This window comes from Trachurus trachurus (assembly GCF_905171665.1).
Source record: "Trachurus trachurus genome assembly, chromosome: 22".
NCBI classification, from domain to species: Eukaryota; Metazoa; Chordata; class Actinopteri; order Carangiformes; family Carangidae; genus Trachurus; species Trachurus trachurus.
In genome coordinates, this window is record NC_139907.1 from 2,940,418 (window position 1) to 2,958,808 (window position 18,391).

An 18,391-nucleotide genomic window follows, 5' to 3' on the forward strand; every position below is an offset into this window, starting at 1 on the left:
AATACTGAGGTTCCAGACCCGACCCCGGCTTCAGAGGAAACTATTTTCTTCTCAGATTGAGCCTGTCAATCAAACAGTGTGGGTGGTATTGTGGCATAATTATTCCTGAGTTTCTTGTAGGTGACACTTTCAAAGTGAGAAATAAAACAAACACCTCCCCGCGAGTTATTTTTCCAGAGAAAAGAAACACTATTAAATTGGGAGGAGTGCTTTAACATTTTGACTTTCAACCTCATAAAATGTGACAATTGTCTGGTGTCTAGTGGAAAAACAATAACACAATATAACAGTGATGTTTTAATGATTCCCACTGGGAGAGATTGCTTTTCCTTCTCCCCCCCCGCTCCGAGGTCAGAGGTCGGCCGGAGCAGCCACTCTGGACCTGGCAGAGATTCAGAGTCTTAATTTAGCAGCGACGAGCTCAGCAGACACAACGGTTCGAGCCCATTTGTCCAAAAAGAGAAAGAAAGAAGAGCCTCTCTAACCACTGAGCTGTCTGGCCAACACCCACAATGACACAGGACAACCCCACCCTCCCAGCCAGAGAATAAAACATGCTGTACAAACAGGTTAAACCCCCCCACCACCACCCTCCACGAAAGCAAACAGAGTATGACAACGAGCTAAGCTGAGCCTCTACACAGGTGGCTAACAAGGAAACCACCTGAAAGGTCTCATCAAGTTGTAAAAACTCTTAAACCTTCTGGATATCCAACACCTTACACAACAGCAGGCTTAAAAAAAAAAAAAAAAAAGGCACAAAGATGTTCTCTCTGCGTCTGGTGAGAAATGATATTCCAGAAAAAGAAGGAGGGGAAAAGCTGTTAAATCCACCCAACAGACCGTCTGGACTTAGAGGGTTTCACGGCACTGGCCATGAAATCTCCAATACACTGCTGTCAGCTGGCAGGCGTCCGCACACGCACACACACTAGCACTCACACATCCGCACACATACAGCGCTGGGATTAATCCTAAATTTGGTTGGCAGCCACCAACGGGCTCATGTAGATTCAGCTGAATATCAAAACATATTCGGAAGGGATTTTCAGGACAGGAATTAACAGCCCCACCACGAAAAAGAGCTCAGGCACAGGCGCTACCTTCAAAACACAACCCAACACAGTGAGATACCTCCTTTTAATGTACAGTATATGCACGCTATACATGAGCTGCTCACATGGCTTCAGAAGGAGGAGGAGAGACTGAGGCACTACGGTTACAAAACAACCGTCCTCGAAACAACATTAGAAGATTTATTCTCTAACTTCCTCAGATACTAGAACTGCTTCAGGATTGAGCACACAATCAAAAAAAAAAAAACCTGGGTCTGAGCCAGACTTATCCTCCTACTCCTCCGTCTCCTCCCCCCCGGGCCGAAACACACAAACACACACCAACAGCAACAGCAACAGGAAACTTTACGTCATCAGATATTTTAAAGAACCCGACCAGGGGGGGGAGTTACTTTGAGGTCATTCGGCAAAGAAGCTCTTTCAGCTTCTTAGAGGAAAAGAAGAACTGGACCATGTGTAAATACATTATGCAAGAAGAACTCATAGCTTATTGAATATGTTTGAAATATTTATATCAGTGGTCAGACTGGGGGGGGGGGGGGGGGTGGTGGGTTTAATAAGTGTCTCTGTGCTGTGGGCATAAAGGAAAAGATAATAAACACCTTTGAAACGCTCAGAGACACTTTGGCTCGAGTGTCCACCTCGGTGTATAAATATCTAATCCATGACTTCACTGAGGAATCTCTCGGAGTTTGGGAGAGGCCTCGTTTACGACAGCTGGGAAGGTAGCCAAACACATACCCAGCATGCATTGTGGGGGCCCTGCGTCACTACTGGGGGAGTTACACATGTCTGAACAGGCCGCAAGTCTTATTTTAAACCTATTTTCTTTCTAAATCCAGAATAAGTCGTCTTGAGTGTGTCTGCTCCTCGGACACTACATCAAAAAGAGTTGATGGGCTGATGTTCCTCGCTCAAGGAGCTGTCCAACTGTAGTTTTAGGATTTCTCATTCACATGCAACCACATTTTTCTCAAACTATTAACATCAAGCAAACCAAAGTGCTCTTTGTGAGTTTTCCAAGTTCGTCTGGGGACTTGAAGGTACTGGTATACAAGGAAGCTCAGACTGCTCTGAGGCCAGTGCACTGATAGGAAAGCTGGTTGCATGTTGTATCTCCACACAGTCCCCTCAAAAATATCACAATATATGACATTATTGGATTGGTTGAGGATGAAGTGACGTATCAAACCCCCAGAGACGCTCAACTGTTAATGATATGAAACAACTAAAGGAGGAAAATCTGACCCACAGATTTTATTTTTGACATTCCTGCTGTTAACGGGAAATCTTTTTTTTACATACTGCCCTTTCAGCAAAAATAAATGTCCAATAATACAGAACCCCCATCAGCAGGAGCCATCTGCAATTCTTCTTCCGTCCAACTGAGGCTGGTATCATTTTCTTTTCTCCTTTCTTGCGGACAGATGATTAATGGACGGCACGTACTGGTGTAAATCCCTCCACTTTCATTTCCTTAATCAGCTTTTTGATCGCGGTCATCTTTTACTGTCTGATCCTGCAGTCGCTCCAGCCTTCCAGCTTTGGCAACGCACCACACGGCAAGCCAATAAGAGCTGATCCAATTGAAATTGACTGGTACCGACAATACGCATTCAGCGAGTGATGTCAATGCCGAGAAGTGAATCTCCTTAGAATTTAGATTCCTCCCACCTTCAACCATCCTTCATCCTTCTTTATCTTCACTCAATCACTCATTTGGAAAGACATGAGAGGCATGTTCGCAGCAAATACCCACAAAGCATTTGCATGAAAAAACATAAAACCAGCTGTGCTTTGAAATAGCTAGAAAATACCTGAGAGAGCACAAGCTGCACCCGAACGCCTCAACAGAGGCAACAAATAAAGACAAAAAGGAACAAAAACAACAGAGCGGAGTGGGACAGAAGACGGAGAAAACGCATGACTCACCTGTGCGCTCGATGTAGTCGACACATTTCTCGATAAACAGCGGGATGGGTCGATCCAGGGTCACCAGGTTCTGCAGGGGAACACCAAAGTAGTTGCTCTCCCAGGTTCTCCGGGTGGGGGGGTACAGAGGCTTGGGGGGCTTGGAGGATTTCGGCTGTAAGGTGGGGATGAGAGAATAAAGACGAGGGATGAGATGGTAAAGAACCAACAAAAGGGGGGGAGGGGAGTGATTGCAAAGGAGGGCAAGGGCAGGAAGGACAGGAGAATTAAGAAAGCGGGATGGAAATGAGGAAGAGATAAGAAAAACAAAGAAGAAAAGAGAACAGGCAGGGAGGCATGGGGAAAATGAGAGGGGTAAAAAGGGGAAGGAGGGAAGGGAAAAAGAGGAAATACAAAAGGGATGAAAGAACAGGAGAAGGAAGAAGGAAGTAAGAAAACAGGAAATACCAAGTTTAGAGAAAAGATTGAGCAAGAGGAACAGATGGAAGAAGCCGTGACAGAACGATGGAGGTGGGGTTCAGGGTCAAGAAAAAGGCAGGCGGGAAAATTAAGATTTTTTAGGAGAAAGAGAGAACGGGAAGAGGAACGACGAAAGAAGAGGGAATTGAGGGAAAGACGCGAGGGAGGGCAGCAGAGATGGAGGAGGAGAGAGGGTGAAGAGGAGGCAGAACATATCAGAGGAGAGGAGGACGAGAAGGAGGAGGAGGAGGAGGAGGAGGAAGAGGGCAATCGGGGAATAGATCAGAAGGAAAGTTAGTGGGATGAAGGGAGAGAGCAAAGGGAGGTTCATGTGGAGGAAGACAAAAAAGGAAGAAGACAACAACAGACAAAACTGTTCTTGGAGAACGGAGCAGGGACGAGTAACGAGGCACCGAGGTTGCTTTGATTTCCCACACTCCTCTGCTCTTCAAAGTGTTGTCATGCCTACAGCGGTTCGGGCTCCTCTAATTGGCCAGGACGGCGACTAAACACCTTCCATTTTGTACCTTCTGGTTCTCCGTTCGCTCTCCTCTCTGATTATCAAAGACGGTTTGAATGTTTCCAACAATGCCCCGCATTCATGACGCCCATGTAGCTCCGGCGGCTGTTTCTCTACTGATTTGCACACTATTATCTGATTCGTGCCAACGCGCTCGCTCCCGTGCACGGGAGTGTGTTTGTGAAAGTCCAATTGTGTGTTTGTGCTCGGGCTGCAGGAAACAGACGAATAAGTCATGCTGGGATTATTTTTGCTGAACACTGCAATTGCTAAATAGTGGTACTGCCAACGGGCTGATTTTTTTGTGTGTACTATGTGCGTGAGTGTGTATTATATTCGTAAAGTGACTACAAACACATTTAATCAAAAGCAGATGTTGTAGCTTTACATGCGCCGTTTGAATTTAATACAAGTTTGTGTTTACGATGCTCAATTTGGCTTCACAGAAATGGCCAAGAAAGTAAAACACTGAGGATCCATTTTGAAAACCTGACTGGAAATGGAGTAAGCCTATTTATTGTTTTTTCTTTCATTTTACATTTCAGCCTATAAGTGATTTCTAAAAAATGAGTATACGGCTGCATGGGTGTACTTATGTGTGGGTGTGTGCGTGCACAGTATGCGAATGTGCACTTTTACCTTCATTTCCAACATAGCTGTGTGATTTGTGCCAACATGTGTCTTCATTTCTACATGTGTGTGTTTGTCGACAGAGACGTTGTTTGTCTTGGAGTCTACGTGACGGCGGATGAAACACATGCACGTGTTTGTAGAGGCCTAGCTCAGCTGCCTCAGACAAGCCTTTAGAGAGAATAAGGAGGACGGATAAGCAGGCGTCTTATCACAGACGCAGCCTCTGATCTGAGATTATACAGACAGAGCCCTACTGTCTTTAACAGTGCGTCTTTTATCAAACTTTTTTTTTTTTTATAATGGGTTCTCCGGGGCTTTTAAGGTGTAGAGGCTCATAAAGGAGTGGGGCCGATCAATCAGTTATCAAATTAGTTTATTCTCACCACAGGTCCCGGGGCTATTAAAACCAGAAATGCGCTTGTATCTCACACCCCCGCATACACAATCTCTTCTGCTCTCATTCACACACGCAGACACGCACATCTTTCTGTCTCTTTCTCATATTCAATGCACTGAAGCTCACTCGCTCAAGATAAAAACATATATAAAGAAGGAGACACAAGGAGGCTCTGGCTCAGTGGTTTGGAGACTGTAATATCTTTGCTGTCTTCCTTCTTTCTGTCTTTTGCTAATTTATGAAGCACATTCAAGCCATCCTGTTAAAATGCAGTACTGATGATGGATCCGACTCACCTTCTTTGGTTCCTTTGGTGTTTTAGGCGTCTTCTTCTTCTTCATCTTCTTGTCCTCTTGCTCGGGGTCCGAGGTGATAGCGGGGTTATCTATCCCGCCCTTCCAGGGGTCAGCAGGGGAGAGCAGCGGGTCCTCCTCGCTGCCCCGGGGGGCTCTTCCCTTTTTCTTTTTCTGCGTGGCGGGGCCAGACTCCTCGCCGTCGCTGTCGGAGTGGAACCGTCTTTGGTAGGCCTTCGTCCGACTGAAGAGGATTTTTGAGCGGTGTTTGTACTTCGACGGTCGGCGTCCGGTCTGAGACTTCCGGTCGTATCCGTTCTCTTCCTCTCCTCCTCCGTGGAGACCGTGTAACCCACCGAAGGAGTTTCTTATTTTGACCAGGCGGCTGTGCGAGTCCTCAGGCACGGCATATATGTCGTCATTGTGGAAGCCTCTGGACCTTAGCAAAGTGTCCACGGGGTCTGCATAGTTGTCCGAAGCCTCCACATCCTCCGCGTGCCCCATCGGGCCTCGCGGCATCCGGCGGTTGCTTCTCATGCCGGCCTCAATGGTTTTGAGCAGGTTGGGGTCCAGCTTTTTGACGTTGGGCTTGGGGAGCACAGGTTTGGGCCGCACAGGTGGAGGCACTTTGTGGTTGCGTTCATGGTCTCCCACAGGCGTGCTATGGACGGGGTACTCGTTCCCCTCAAGGTCGATGCGGTACTTGGCCCGCTCGCTGGGCGTGGGAAGGAGCTGGACGTCGTCACCTATTGGACTGTAAGGTGGGGGGGCTTCATTATCATCGTCAGACTCTGGGTAGTAGGTGTTGTAGGCTGGGGAATGGCTGTGGGGCGAGGTGGGGAAGACATCCTCGCTGGCGCCGGTGGTGCACTCGCGTGACGAGGTGTCGAACAGGAAGGAGCTCTCGATGCTCGGCTTCTTCTCCAGCACCTCGTTGAAGAAGGGCGTGAAGACCTCCGTCTGCCGATGATACTGCGACAGCGAGTACAGCGCCGTGAACTTGGCTGCGATCTCTGTGGCAATGTGCTCCCCCTCCGTCATCAGCTCCTTGATGGCGTCGTTCTCAAAGAAGTCGGCCTGGCTGTCTGTGATGGCCACCATCTGGACGGGGATCACGTCCTGGACTTCGGCCAAGAACGCCCGCAGCGTCGCCATGGAGGCTTTACGTTTGGCAGAGTAGACCAAAATGTAGCCGTGCACCAGCTCATCTTTGCGGACGCCAATGGCAGAGTGATAGGAGAGGACGGTGACCTGGATCCTCCTCCTGCTGTCGCCGATGATCTTGTCCAGGATCAGCGTGTTGCTCTGGCCCGGCTGCCCGGCGCTACAGCAATGTGAGTCGAGGAAAGGCGAGAGGATGAGGTCGACGCTGAAAGGATCCCAGCACATAGCACACATGACTATCCTGAGGTCCGTCTCTGACATGTCTTTTATAGAAGGCAGCGGGGCCAAGACATCAAAGTTATGCTTCAGCCCCTCCAGCACTGCTCGGAGACCCTGTTTAATTTGGAACTCTGTGAATTTACGTGGAAAGGCCCCAGAGGGGATGTCGACAAAGGTGCACTGCAACTTGTTTGCCAACTGTTGGCCCTGGTGCCTCAGGATAGGGATGTTTTTGCAAACACTGTCTCTCTGATTTGCCAGGATGAGGATAAACGGCAGCGGCTGAGCGAATCTGTCTCTCCTGCTCTGTGCTATCTCTGCTCTGATCCTGCCTATGCAATCTCCGATGCAGTTGAGAGACTCTATGGAGTTGAACACACAAAAGCAGCCGTGCGGCTTGAAAGTGTTGACCCACGTGTGGCTGAAGAGCAGCGTCGAGTTGACGTCCACGGGAAGAAGCTCCAGCTCGTAGATTTTACCGTCGAGGGTGTACTCGTCGTCTGTGGACTGAGCTCGGATCTCATTGGCGAGTTCCTGCGGGAGACCCTCCCTTCCCAAGAGGCAGAGGTTGATCTTATCGATGTTGGCACTGTTGTAGTAGAGATTTGAGCGCCCGTGGTCGAGCTGCACCAGCCTGTTCGCCAAAACCTGCTCCACTTTCAGATCAACACAGTTCTGCCCGCTCAGGCACGTCTCCTTTGTGGGGTGGTAAACAAACCCAATGTGTTTAAGGAGGAGAGACTCTCTATCTGGGGCAAGTTTCTGCAGTGCTCTGTATCTGGGCTCTTCGTTCAGCACACTGTGAATTTCGCTCATCTTGTCACAGCTGGGGGTGGCATTCAGATCCAAGTCATAGAACAGCTCAGCATGCTCAAAAAGCATTTCCTGAAAATCCTCTTTGGCCCTTTCAACTATTTCCTGCTGGTGTCTACAGTAAACATCCCTCCTATCTGATTCTGTGATGTACTTGTAGGCCTCGTCCTCCATGACAAAGCACATGACTTCCTCCCAAGGCTGCCCTGGGCTGATAAAGTGAACCCTATCCAGCGTCTTCTTGAACCTCTCTTTCATCTCCACCCGTCTCTTCTCCGACATCAGGTGTTGGACGTGGTTGCGGTAAATTCTCTCGCCATCGGGTGTGTCCAGCAGGTCGAAGGGTATCCTGCGGTCGCTGTTGTCGATGTGGTCGCTCTCGTTCCACGGCGTCTGTTCCAGGATCACGAACCAGTACTGGAAATCCGGCCGGTTCCGGATCACGCTCTGCGCCTCAGGCCACGTGAGGTGTTCGACCTCCTCTAGGTTATTGAGGATGTTGTTAAGGGTTTTGGGTAGCGTCGTCAGATACTCCTCCCTCCTCCTCTTAATGTGCTCCTGTTTCAGTTGTGCAATGTGCTTTGAGAACATGTTGCGTGCTTTCCTGGAGCCCTCCAAGGTGATGAACTCATCATAGTCGGGTTGGCCCTTCATATTATTGGCCACCGTTTTCCACGTAGTGTGGTAATCTCTCACCGTGTGCACCATCAGTTTGTCAAATCTATCTGTCACTGAGGCAACAAGCTGCCGTTGGATTTTATAGGCCTCCAGATATGGCACAGTTTTTGGTTTCCCCCTCGTTTTATCCAGCTGCTGGATGAGGGCGTTGAAGCAGATCTCCACGTTGACGTTGGCGCGTGCCGCCGTCTCGATCAGCAGCAGGTTCTTCTTGCTGGCGACGAAGGCCTGCAGGTCTCTCAGGTGCTGGTCCACGCACTCGTCACATTTCGTGGCGGCGACGACGATGGGCTTCTTCGACTTAACAATCTGAGAATACAGGCTGTTGACGAACTTCATCTGGTCGTCAAACTTCCTGTTGCAACCCTTGCTGACGTCGATGCAGAGCATGAAGGCGTCGATGTTCAGCTTCCCATCGGGCATCTGCTTCTGGTCAAAGTCCTGCTCCAGGCCCAGCTGGTCAGTGCAGATGTACATCAGCTTCTCCGCTGACTGGAGCTTGGTCGCCGCCGCCCGTTTGGTGTACGGCTGCAGGTTTGTGCTCCGATGGGGAAGAAACGTCTGGTCGTCAATGAACTCCGTTTGCTCTATAACTTGAATTTTACACTCCAACCCATCGTCCCCTCGATGGCACACGTCCCCCCAGAACAGGAAGTGGTCATTGTTTACCACGCGTCCACCAAAGTCTATTGTGCTCAGCACCGAGGTGTGCTCCGTGTAGTAGCTGTCCGCCTCGGGACGCACATACCGATTGCACAGGCAGGACTTGCCCACGCCACAGTTTCCCTTCTCTTTCTCCGTCCCCGAGAGGCCAACCACACTGACGGCGAATGTCGGGGGGCGAGCATCCTTGTTCTTGGCCATTATATCCCCCCGCTCATCGCTAACTTGGTCACTACCAGGAAAAACAAGGTCAAGATATCATTCCAGTTCTGCTCGTCAGTGGTACAGAGGCACTTTCATTCTGATTTCCTCTTGGTAGCGGTGAATCCCCCTCCAACTCTGCTGCACGTCCCTCTCTCTCTCACTTTCTATCCTGGGTCTTCTTTAAGCTGGGATAGAGCAGCCGGCTTCGCCTTTTATCACCTGCCTGCAAGACATGGAATTCACAATTAGGAAGAGATAGAGGCAAAACAAACAAAAACATATCCGCTCTGATTTGTCCTCAGAGCACCTCACAATTTCCTTATCACAAATAATACAATTAGCATATTCCCTTGGGACATACGTGTACGTACATTCATGCACAATGGAGTGGTTTTAAACAGCAAATCAGACATGTTAATATGGCATTACATGGAGTTATCAGAAAATTAAACAAAGAACACTTTATCACACTTGTGCAGGACAAAATAATCTCTCCTAAATGGTAAAAACTCAATAAATGTTGTTTGATTTCAAGCTGCGTGCGCTGGTAATAAAAACACATCGGCCCTGAAACGCCACCAGACTAGGTTTGTTTGTTTGTTTGGAAAAATTTGAATTTAAAATATGCAATGCAAGAGAATATTTTAAGTTAATAACCTGATTATGCATTATGTTATGTAAGCACTGTTCTTTGACTCATGACTTATTCTTCTAGAACGGACCGATGACATGAGTGAACTGTCAAAGCAAAACATGAATCCCCTACGGCAAACAACAGATCAATGCCCACATGACCACCGACCATCAGCCCAAGTCAGACTCATACAAAAGCTGCATTCAATGCCAGAGAAACTAAATGGTTGATAACTGTTCAATGTTGTCTCGAGTCATTTTGATGTAATCGTTTTAATGTTTTTTTCTGCAATAAAGCTTTGCTGCGTTGAATACACAAGGAAATTAAAACAGATTTCCTCCACATGAAATATCACAACGGCCCTCTGAGGGGACAGAACCCAAAGTGTGTGAAAGCACGACTTATATAAGAGAAAGGGGGGAGTAATTCAATCGTGGACCATGCTTCAGCAATGTCACTTTTCCCCTCACAGAGAAAAAGAAGTGCTTTCAACCAATTTGTGCCGAGGCAGGATAAAAATGGCATGCAACTCCAGCCCTTTGACAGCCACTGACCTAGAAATGATTTGCTTCAGCGTAAGGAAATAAATCAGTTCACAGATTTGTTATCATCATCATCATCATCATCATCATCATCGGCACAACCTACGGCTACATGATTAGGGCTAAATGTGTAATCCTGATTATTGTGCCTGTCTTTATTTGGCCTGACATTCTGCTGGTGATTATTAATCCTGATTAGCACTCCTGATTATTTGCGGAACTGGATTGTTTTGCTGCTTTCAACCACGTCTATTCAACATTAACAACCAGGTGAAATTAAATGTTTCACTCCTCACGATAACGACGTTCTGCAATTACGGGCTGACAGAAATTGAAATGTGGCAAATGCCTCCACATCTGATTGACTGTGCAACCTTTCTGTCAGTATTATCTGGGATTGTCACAGTCAAATAAGCCTGAACCTTACCATGACCTAACTAGAGGCAGATAACCGATAACAGCAGAGAGAATTGCAGTCATTGTTGTGTTTTACAGAACGATGGCAATCAGCCAGTGAATTTGCCTGCGTGAGCGGGAACTGCTATAGCTGCAGCACGACGGCATGCTGAGCCTGAGAAACTGCACCAGAGCAGGAATCCAGTCCACTGAGACGCAGCAGCGAGGTTTTCCCCTGACTTACTGTTTATAAAAGGTTGAGCTGATGGTGATGATGATGGCCTGTGCAGAGTGTGCAAGAAAATAAAGAAAATAGACTTTGTCTTTTTTAGTTCAAACACCATAAGGAACTAAAAAAAACCTAGTCCAGTCCAAAATAAGGAGGATACATGGAGGTTTTCCAACTGAAGTCATCACAAATTCCTGTTTTATATCTACAGGGCTACACAAACACACCTGATTTCCAGTTAGAAACCTTATATCAGCAGCTGCCTGCATCCTCAAACACACCCAGGTCTTCCCATGAAGCCAGCAGCAGGTCTGTCAGGTTCACAGGTTAAAGGGATAGTTCACCCAAAATTGAAAAGGCTGACTAAGGGGTTGTTTTGTAGCGGAAGCTTCTCAAAGCTCCTCTTCCCAGTTCAGGGTCCGTCCTCTTCCCGGTTCGGCTTCGAGAAGCTTCCGCTACAAAACAAGCTTGAAATATAGACTTATTTAATTTTTTTCGGGACAATTTCGCATTTCGGGGCTTCAATACAAGACAGACATTACATACGAGCAGCATGGAGGTATTTGGATGTTTTTTGGTGTGTCTTTTTGTTACGAAGACAGTTGGTATCCATTTGCAACCGTTATATGGACATGCACTGCTACGCCGAGACCCCCTGTAACTCAGAGAAGCCACGGAGGACTCTGAAACTTCTGAAATTTCAATTTTGGGTGAACTATCCCTTTAATAAACCACATCACTAGCTGCTACAGTAGCTGCTGGGCCACACCTGACTGGTGGCAGGAAGCCAGGGATGAGTGTATCAATCTGAGCTTATGAAGCACATGAAGCACAACACACGTGTAGACAGATCTAGTGGAGACACACTAACACTTGCAAGCGAGGTATTACTGCCTGTAGGGTAGAGACCCACAACTATTTTTACTACTGATTGAGTCACGTTTTTGTTGATGTGTCCATCGACTACTGGCTCTGAAATGGAAAGTGATGCATTCACAAAATCAGCCCGAATCTGTGACAGTGCAATCAGGAACCATGAGAAACATTTGGACTTGGAAAAGGACTAAAAAAAAAAACATCAATTACAAAAAATCTGGAATCTGTTAATTTCCTGTTGATGGACTAACCAACTGATTATTACAGCTCCCGCATTCTTCCTCCGCCCCCCCGCCATCCAAACCAAACCACCGTGTTTGAGAAGATCAGTCACCCAAATCCAAACATCTGTTTTAGGTTTTTATCAGCCAATATCAAAGTCTGTTTTCACTCTGCTGTCGACACACGGGGTCAATGAGAGACTAGAGATGAGATGAATGGATGTTAATATGCATGAAGAAGATGAAGAAGAAGAGGCGGCAGGAGGTGGGGGGTTGATGGTAGCCGTGGTAGCGCTACACTGTAAACACCTGCATGGAGCCGGCGATGCTCTTATTACTGCATACAGCACCAACACTACGGCCCAAATTGCATTTGTGCCGCACTAATGGCTGAAAGTAGCCTTGTGCATCATGATTAGTCTATTCACCGTGAGGCTGCAGGCGGGATTAAGGTATCACTTGGCAAGCTGGTTTTTAGAGATGACTAAATGCTGTTAAGCCCTGAAACACAGAGCAACTCGCTGCCAAGAATGCTAAACCTGTTAAAGCTGCACTCCACTCCATTTTTTAGGTTAAAAAAAAAGAAAGAAAACCTAGCTACACTTTCTTGTCTTCCTCCTCCAGCAGAGAAGGGCATCCCATCTACTTTTAAATGAAGTGCCACCGACTCATTATGCTTCCCTGAAAAGGGAACTCTGATCTCTGGTCCAGACAACGGCAATGAATCAAAACTTGTGAGTAAAATGTAAACTACCTCCTCAAAAGCAGCCGGAGAAAATGCCATCCCCCCTCCTTCTCTTCAACATTACATCTTTTCCTTCCCTTACTCTTAAAATAAATCATGAGGGGTTTCAGCAGCAGCAGCAGCATGCCGACCGACTGAGCGACCTCTGGGCACTTGGTTTCAGATTCTCACAACCGTTACCTGCCGGCTGCCACGGACATTTTCCAGCTGCCAATGTGCAGAGTTGTGCGATTGCAATTTTAAATGTCAGCTATACCTCGTCGTCAGAGGAGCTGCTGGGAAGTTTGCATATGGACGGTAGGGACATGTCCCTCCCTACTTAAATGAGAGCGAACTGATCTAGTTCATTCGCACCATGTTTGGATAGAAGTCACTCCATAATTATTGTGTTTCCTTCCCTTCCATCTCTAAGACGACTAATTCAGGCACACTAGCGTATGATTGGCGGAGGGGGCGGGCGGTGTGCTACCTGCTGGAGGATCACATCATGCACAAATATGAAATTAATTGCCTGGTAAAGGGGAGGTGAGAGCTGATTATGAGCGTCAGTCCAACGACTCCCTTTCCTCCAACGCCAACGTTTTATCCAAACGTCGAGTCAGCACCTCGACTAGTAAACAAAAACTAATGCATCTAAAAGTTACTGGTGGATGCCAGAATATTGTTTGTCTTCTTTCTGTTTTCCACTGACAAGTGATTTCAGCTCCTTTTGATCCCTGATTGGTTACAGTGTTTGGTTTGTTTACAGGTAAATACAGATCATATCTCCATAAACCATCCTGCTGACAACGTTTAAAAAACTCCCTACCGATGCCGACACCAAACCTCCGCCCTCGGCTCTAAGCAACACCCCTGTAAACACAAACTAAAATAACTTTACAGCCATGTCAGTGCATAAATATACCAAAAATCAGTCAGTCAGTCGGTCTGCTTCAGGTGTGTAATAAGGGATAAAACCATATTATTATATGACGCCTTGTTTTTACTTCCATCTTTCTATTGTCTTTAGGGGACTATATATAGGTAATTTTCATGCATCCAGGATGAAACTGCTCAACAAAACACCTCTGTTGCAAGGTAAAAGTTCAAATAACGCTTTGATTACACTGATTATTGTCTTTGAAAACTACATAAAACAAAGCAGCAGCAAGAGGAGGAGGAGGAGGAGGCCGGTGTTTCTTGGAACTAGATTTCCTCTAAAAAAGATTCCTCAGATGTTTGGAAACACAATCCAAGCTCATTCAAAAAACTATGCCAGCCTCCTCCTCCTCCTCCTCCTCCTCCTCCTCCTCCTCCTCCTCCTCCCCCCGTCAGGTCTGGACCTGAAAGTGAGCGTCACTCATCCGACTGGCCCCGGCGATGATGTCAGAACAGCAGTTTATAGGCCAACTGACACAATCAAGCCGGCCATCGCTCACACACACACCGACTGTCAGCACCACGGCTGCCAACGAGCGTGTGTATGTGTGTGTGTGTGGTTTCTAGAAGCTGATACTAGTATTGAATACTCCCCCCTCCTGCTCACACATTAGCATAATGCCAATACCAATGTGCATTTTCTTTTTGTTCTGGTCTTCGCGCTGTCACACGTGCGCGTCCCGTCCATACCTATCAGCTGTGATACATCGGCCCATCTCCGCTCGCTCTATTACACAGGTAAAACTGTTCATCTAGAGATGGAAGACGGTTTGCGAGCCACCAGAAGTCTTTACATCCTGCACGGACGCGGACCGAGCTTTCAAACATTTACTCAGTTTCCTTTCCGAGCGTGCTGTCATCACAAAATTAGACAGCATTCAGTTGTGTGTAATTTTCGTTTCAGCTTTTCTCCAAACAGCAAAGAGAAAAGGCTGAAAAGAAAAAAGCCATGACTGAACAGACTGACTGCGATGATAATGATAAACACACACACAAACACACACACAGTCCTATACTGACTCACTCAGCGAGCCCTTGTGGATTTATGGACACTAAAAACAAGATAATAGCAGGTACTAAGTGGGAACAACAAAGAACCTAATTGCTATTTTTCTACGCAAATGGGTTCCACTAATAATCGCTGCTTTAAAAAGAAATAAAAAAGAAACTACTATAACTCCAACAATGGAGCAAATTTTATACGGCGTGGTGCAGCTTGATGATGAATGCATGAATACAAAAAAAAGCTGCAGGAGAACAACAACAACAACCAGCAGCAGCAGCACCAGGGTGGGATAGCCTACAAGCCGCACTATCCCTTTAATTGGGAGAGTTTGGGAAAAGGGCAAAAGGAGCTGCAGCAGTCGACCCCATGCAAATGCCATGCAGAGCTGCAGCAGGAGGAGGAAGAGGAGGAGGAGGCAGGTCAGTGGGTTTGTCCTGCTGCTGCTGCACAATTTAAAAAAAAAAAACACACAAAATATAAAGTAATCAAAGAAGTGTGAAGTTGCAGCTCTTTATCACAGCTGGGGGGTAAAAACATCCTGGTTGTTAATGTCGGGAAAACTTAGTTGGATGATGGAGCCACTCCTGGATCTGACCCTCCATCCATCATTCCATGCATGCATGCATGCAAAGACGTGAAAACGGCTGAAAACTGGCAACCCAAACAACTTCACCGCGATCACAATGTGGAAAAACTGTGGAGTTTCTGACCTTAAATGTAAAATTTTAGTTTGCAGTTTGCGCCCATTAAAATGTTGCAATAAAATAAAAGAATCCATGTTACAAAAGCTCAAACTCTAACCACAGCAACCGGATGTGGTTAAGTTTAGGCTATAGTATTGAGTTAGTTGAAGCTTGAATTGAATTAAATTAAAACCCAGTAGACATAATGTTGATGCGTCAAAGCAAAACCCCGGCTAACATCCAACCACCACCACCACCCCGCGGGGGTCTGACACGGGTGGGGAGACTGGAGGGGAGGGTGGTGGGTGTTCATTTCTCCAGGGAATGTGGAGGATGAAAACCTGGCTCGGTTTTTTAGTCTGGCTCGGCTCGGCTCAGCTCGACTCGGCCCTGGTTACTCCGATAATAAAGGAGGAAGGAGGAGGAGAGAGAAAAAAGAGAAAAAATCCTCCTCCTTCTTCTTTCCCCCAATCCCGATTAGCCTCGCGTTAGCCTAGCACGGATAGTTAGCAGGCCAGCGTTAGTTAGCACGCACACCCCGGAGCTAACGATGTGGAGAGAAAGCGGGTTAGGCTGACACATTTTATTTATTTAACAAACCTACAAACTGCGGCCCCCTCTTTTTACGCATTCACCACGTCCTGGTTTGGCTTGGCACGGCTCGGCTCGGCTCGGTCCTGCGGTTATAGGTTTCGCCCATAGGAAGGGAAAAAGGAGTGGGGTAAAGCTAAAGCTAAAGCTAATGAAGTCCCAGTTTCCCAGTTACAAACACACACACACATTCCCTCACCCACCTATTAACATGGTCGCTCCCTGATCCACATACCACGGAGAGGAGGAGGAGGAGGAGGAGGAGCAGGACCCGGAGAGACAAGCATTCCCACATTAACCAAAAAAAAAAAAAAAAAAGGCAAGAAAACTCCCTTTTATTATACAATCCACAGTACAGAGTCCAGAGGCAGGGTCCAGTCCAGGGAGTCGTGCTCCAGCAGCCAGGTATCGGTTCGGTTCGGTTCGGGTCTGGCTGTGTGGTCTGGTCTGGTCTTCAGTGTATTTTGGTGTTGTCGGTGTGGTATGCAGCGCTGTAAGCCGAAACCTGCCTCTCTCTGCCTCTCTCTCTCTGAGCTCCCTGCTCCCTCCCCTCTCAGCTGCACCGACAGTAATGGCGACTCTCTCTCTCTCTCTCTCTCTCTCTCTCTCTCTCTCTCTCTCTCTCTCTCTCTCTCTCTCCACTCCCCCTATCTCTCTTCCTATGTCGCTTTACCTTTCCATTCACACACTCCCTCCCTCCCTCTCTCTAATATGTAAAGTTATTTTATTGCAGTGCAAAAAAAAATATGGCATGGAAGTGAGAAATGCACCAACACAGTGGAGAGACTCTGTTATCCATTAAATCCATTAATAGGAAGATATATAATTATTGATTTCAGTTACACACACACACACACACACACACACACACGTGCACACAAAAAATAAAACTCTCTCTCTGTCTGAATATGTAGGCTAAAGTTATTTTAGTGCAAAAATATCACATGGAGATGAGAAATGCACCAACACAGTGGAGAGACTCCACTCTCTTCATTAAATCCATTAATAGGAAGATATATAATAATTGATTTCAGATACACACATGCACACGTGCACAAAACACACACACAGTTGGAGGCCTGGGAGCAAAAAATAAAACACTCTCTCTTTATTTTATTGCAGTGCAAAAATATGGCATGGAAGTGAGAAATGCACCAACACAGTGGAGAGACTCTGTTATACAATAAATCCATTAATAGGAAATTATATTATAATATTATTATTGATTTCAGATACATGCACACGTGTCGTGTGCGCGCGCACACACACGCACACACACACACACACATGTTGGAGGCCTGCGGGTAAAAAATGAAAATGTTATCAAATGTTATTGTTGCCCTATTGACCTCAGACTGTGCATGGAAGTTTACCCCCCTCCCCTCTCCCAATCCAATAATCAATAGTTATTTCGTTAGGTAATAGTTAATAGTCTGTGGATATAAAAATTGATTATAGCAACAGTTCTGGTAACTAAAGCCTAATGTTTTTAAAGCTGTGAGATACCAGGTCCTGGATCAGTATTAATATGCACCACAGTCAGCTGGTTAATTAAACAGGTTGATTAAGAAAGGTATTCATGGTTAGGTTTGATTATTTATCAATATTTTTTTTTCAATCCATTCACACACTCTCTCTCTCTCCTTCTCTCATAAGAAAATGTTGTTATCGGTTCCCTATTGACCCCACACTGTACATGGAAGTTTAATAATTTCCCTTGCATCCAATAACCAATTAGTCAATGGAAATAAAATTGATTATAGCAACAATTCTGATAACTATAATACTTTCAAAGCTGTGAGATACCACATCCTGGATCAGCATAAATATGCACCATAGTCATCCGGTTTATTGAGGTAAACTGGTTGATTAAGAAAAGTACTGATGTTAGGTTTGATTAGATATTTATCAGTATTGGGAAAATAATCAGCATTTCATTTGCCTGTTCAGAGAATCTGTTCTGATTTAGAACAATGGGCTGGTTGAATGTGGACTAAACCAACATGTTAACATTTGAATACTGAGAATTATGTTTTATATGTTTAATCCCATGTGCACCAAGCTGATATCTGTTATTTTACCATTTATAGCTGGACTTCATGAGTCTCATCTTGTTTTTCTGTTGAACTTTCTATGCAGAGTTTTGTTTAGTCAAATAACAGCAGATACAGATTTATGACATTTGGTTGATTCACAAAGATTAAAGTTGGTTATTTACATATTGTTATGAAACATGTGGAGCGGCTTGTTTACCTGCAGATAAGAAAACAAGCTCTTTATGGAGATAAGCTGTCAAGTTGACTGAGCAGTAGAGTTCATTTAACAGACGAACCAACCAAAACTTCAATATTATGAGGCCTTATAGAGGATAATGAGAGACGTTTTGAACAATAAATATAACACTGCAGGCTCAGGACGGAGGATGGAGGACAGACCATGTGTCAAAGGTGATGTTTATTATACTTATAGTGATAAAAAACATTTATGGCTTATTTGCAT

General features: G+C 46.1%; 1 protein-coding gene across 1 annotated transcript in view; it reads right to left on the bottom strand.

Annotated features, from left to right (window-relative positions):
* arhgap5 (Rho GTPase activating protein 5) overlaps nt 1-16,417 on the bottom strand; it is a 72,174-nt gene extending 55,757 nt beyond the window's left edge. The window contains exons 1-3 of the mRNA XM_083998771.1: nt 16,096-16,417; nt 5,314-9,274; nt 3,009-3,162 (exon numbers count right to left, since the gene is read on the bottom strand). Coding sequence (XP_083854897.1) covers nt 3,009-3,162; nt 5,314-9,048 — 3,889 coding nt within the window. The 5' untranslated portion in view covers nt 9,049-9,274; nt 16,096-16,417. The remainder of the gene's footprint in view (nt 1-3,008; nt 3,163-5,313; nt 9,275-16,095) is intronic.
* Nucleotides 16,418-18,391: the final 1,974 nt, after the last annotated feature.